Below are 4099 nucleotides of genomic sequence, written 5' to 3'. Positions count from 1 at the left end.
GTACAAGTTCATCATCTTACACCTTTGGTTGTCAACCTCCAAATTCTTGATAATGATATTGGATGTCTATATCATGTACCATCTCATAGTTATTGGATGACTATAGGCTGCCAGTGACCCATAGTATGAGTAATTCCTTGTGATTAGGAAAATGTGCTATATCTAGTAACATATGTAGGCAAACTATGTCATTGGGTTGATAACGACTAATTATTAATATATATAGAAGGACATCTGTCATATAGCCAAAAGTTTTTCTTATGGATCTGATACTTGCATCCATTTTGAAAACCAACAATATTATGAAACAAAGTAGAAGTTGCCATGGTGGTGAAGTTAAGAATGGATAGGATTATGAATGCATAGTAACACAGTATGACATCATAGACACAATTGCACTGGATCCTGGCAGTATCTCGTGCTTAATAGATGTAACATTGATGAAGAATAGGATTTAATTATGGAGAGCAAAGTATGACAAAAGGAAAACAAATATTTAACAGGCCTGCCCAATAACCCAGCTGCTCTGTATTCATCCTTCCTTCTACCTCACAAAGAACTCCCACACCATTCCATCCCATACAACTCCATACCATCATGTTTCCTCCTCCAAACTTCAGTGTACCCTTGACTTCCCTTTCTCCTAATGGTTCTCCTGCCTTTTTCCACACATATTCCTGGCCATCTGACCCCATTCTATTGATTTTGTTTTATCTGACCAAATAATCTTCTTCCAGTCTTCCACAGTCCAATGTTGGTGCTGTAAAGCAAAGGCTAGCCTTCTTTTTCTATGAGCTACAGAGAGAAGAGGTTTTTTCTGCTTGGTTACAGCCTTGAGATTGGCTGCCTTGAGGGTGTTTCTAACAGTTTGGATTGAGACAGGAGTGGAGATGATGGAATTAATGAACTTGGTAGCTTGAGTAGCATTTGAAGTCTTTCTTTTGAGCAGAGGAGATGGTTTCATAATGATTATGCTGAATGTCATAATCTTATGTGGGTTTATATATTCAAATGATATTAAAATCAGACCATATCAGTATTATGACACCACTTTAATTAAGAATATAATGTATAAATGGTCTGATTTTGTAATTTTAATGAAAAGTCAAAAAAGTGTCAGAATGAGTCATGTATTTGAAATTACCATATCTTGCCCATATATGGTTGGATTCTCGCAATGAATATCTCAAATTCGAGACAGGATATAGGGCTTCCAGACACGTCCCTATACCTCTTTGTTATCATTGAGTCCTGGCTTTCCATTACCCAATTACTTGAAAATGCATAAACATTCAGACACTTTTTTGAGCTACTGTAGAGTCTTTTTTTCTGAAGTTGCATGCTGATCATGGTTAAGCAGAATATCATCTGGAGCTTGGGATGGGAGATCGTATGTTCATTGACCTTGTGCTGTCGCGAGATATTATGTGGGAGTACCACACTCGTATTAGGGATGACAGCTTTGCAAAGAAACCCTCTGTTATGGTTTTGCAATGCAGTGTCTGGCCATTGCTTGCGTGAACAAAAGACGTGGGTTTGCCTTCTTCAGTGAGCATTGCAGTTTCTAGTGTCCACATGAGCTCATAATAATCACATAGATGCAAGCAGATCTGAATCATTATGTGACTTTCTACAAAATTCAACATCAGAGGCATAAACTTGATTGGGATCACTTTGGGATGGCTATGTTAAACGCATAGCTTGCAGCTGGTCCCAAAGACCTTATGGTCAGCTTATACCAAGTTGTTGTGCTACTTCTCTTCAACAAGGAGACAGAGATTGGATATAGACAAATCTCAGATGAGACACATATGAGCAAGTATTGGTTATTTTTCACAAGTTAGGAGATACTGATATGAGTCTCAAAATGGATCACAGGGAGCTGAGGAGGACATTGCAGAGTCTGGCATGCATGAACAAGAAGGTATTAAAGAAGCATCCAGTAGGGAAGGACGTGAATGACAATGTCATCTTTTACTTTAATCCAGAATTCACTGATCTGCAGTGAAGGTGCACATCAACTCTATTCAGGTAAAGGAGATAGTATGTTTGTATTGTGGTGAAGTACATCTACATCTCATATTTGGCTGATTATCCAGCTGCTCGCCATAGGTCAAACATGGTACTAGGTGTATCTTCTCTATCTGAGCTGGGAGGGTCAACTTTGCGCACATATGACTTGCAAACTGGCCACCTTATATTAGAGAAATGACTACACAGGGCATGTGACTCTGCTTAGCAGTCCTTCTAGGGTCATACTAGACTCCTATCCATCAGCAGTGTATTGAGAGTACATCCGAGTGCTGCCACACAAACCAAATATGACCAACAATAATTCAAACAGCGCAACTTTGGACTGTAACACACTTGACCAACTGGCACAAGTTGTAGTGGTGCAAAGGTTGCATCTATTTGTCCCTTCAAAAAATACCTTTGAAATAGTCGTCTAGTGTTTTATTTAACAGTGTGACCTTCTGTGACACAACACATATCCATTTTGATTCTTTTGAGTTAACCTTAGCATTACAATGTTAGCCTGTCAATTCAAAGTATCAAATTTGACTGATATGAAGACAGTCATTCACAGTACATTTGGTATCACCCCCTGTACTTGGCAACTTTGGTCGGCTTTGCATCAGCTTGAGAAGAAAAATGTCTTTACTATTTCTCCGACTGGCTCAGGCAAAACATTCACATTCTGGATCCCCCTTCTATTCAACAACAATGGAATTATCCTCATAGTGATGCCTCTGAATATTCTTGGTGAGAAAACTCATAATGAAGCAAAAACGCTGGGTTTCCTGGCCTACAATCTTTCTGCAGAAAATGCTACCGATGAAGCTTTCAATTTGAGTGCATATCATTTGAATATAGCTGTGCTGATGCTTGTTATACATGATAGGACATTGCGAAACTCAAGTACCACGTCATTACTGTCAGCCCGGAGCGAGTACTTGGAGATGCACAATTTAAGAATCTGTGGAACTACAAAAGATTCACTGACACTCTTTTCAATGTTACATTTGATGAAGATCATTGTATTAGTGAATGGGGCAAGGATTTCCAACCTTTGTATAGTGAATTGGGGAACCTTCAATGGTTCCTTCCAGATTATGTCTCTTTCCATACGGCGTCAGCGACAATGCCACCACACATTCTTCATGACATCCAGTCAAAACTTCATACTCAATCATATAATACTACGAAGATTATGTGTTCTAATGACCGTCCCAACATTCACCTGATGGTAGAGGAGATGAAATATTCCTGCAGCTCCATGCATGATCTTACCTGGATATTCTCTTTCAATGGAACCATGCCCCACGAAAAACTCATGCTGTTTACCAACTCGCGTGACAAAGCTGAGAGTGCTTGTAACTGCATCCATCTTGATATGCCACTGCGATCACAAGATAAGGTCATTTGGTTTCACTCTGGCATGTCTATGGATTTTTGTGTTGATATAATGGATAAGCTTGGTAGATGGGACATTTGGGGCATCTGCTATATGGACGCTGCAGGAATGGTAAGTCGTGGTCTGTGGACTGATGAGCACTTGAGCTCACGATATATGCATTAGGGTCTTGACTTGTGTGATACCACTCTCATCGTTCAATGGGGATATACACCATCCCTATGCATGTTAATGCAGGGACTTTGATGTGCAGCACGAGACCCATTACTAACAGCACTTGCAGTATATTTTGTCGAGCCATTGTATTTTGATACCTACTGTGGAAAGTGGAAGCACCCATCGCCACAGGGACACATAAGTGGTCCTGCTAGGAAGAGGGCAAAGCACACTAAGAAAAATAAGGACCACATTATTGACCTTGCTCACTACTCGAAGATTATCAGCACCACTGCTCTCTTTGAGCAGACACACTGGTGTTATGCAGATTTATACGGCCCTGAAATCCTCAAAATCATCAAGATGTGCATTCTGTTACCACGTCCACCATCTCCCAAGCCAGTGGCTTCAGTATCTGTCCCTGTTTTCAGCTCCTCCTCTATTGTAAACCAGCATTATCTTGCGCCAAACCCACAGTCAATCAAAGGCGCTGGCTCTGTAGACGTTCCTTCTGTGAAGCGACCAAGG

The 4099-nt window shown here is 40.4% G+C and overlaps 1 protein-coding gene across 1 annotated transcript; it reads left to right on the top strand.

Moving 5' to 3' along the window:
- Nucleotides 1–3211: 3211 nt before the first annotated feature.
- Nucleotides 3212–3580, top strand: F5891DRAFT_959690 (uncharacterized protein; the record flags this gene model as incomplete). The annotated part of the gene is made up of 1 exon (XM_041375668.1): nucleotides 3212–3580. One exon carries the CDS (start codon nucleotides 3212–3214, stop codon nucleotides 3578–3580), a length of 369 nt encoding a protein of 122 aa, XP_041221290.1.
- Nucleotides 3581–4099: the final 519 nt, after the last annotated feature.

The sequence above is a fragment of the Suillus fuscotomentosus genome, assembly GCF_016647785.1.
Source record: "Suillus fuscotomentosus strain FC203 chromosome Unknown F5891scaffold_63, whole genome shotgun sequence".
Taxonomy (NCBI): domain Eukaryota; kingdom Fungi; phylum Basidiomycota; class Agaricomycetes; order Boletales; family Suillaceae; genus Suillus; species Suillus fuscotomentosus.
The sequence above is the reverse complement of the archived record's forward strand: the minus strand, read 5'-3'. Positions and strand labels throughout refer to the sequence as shown.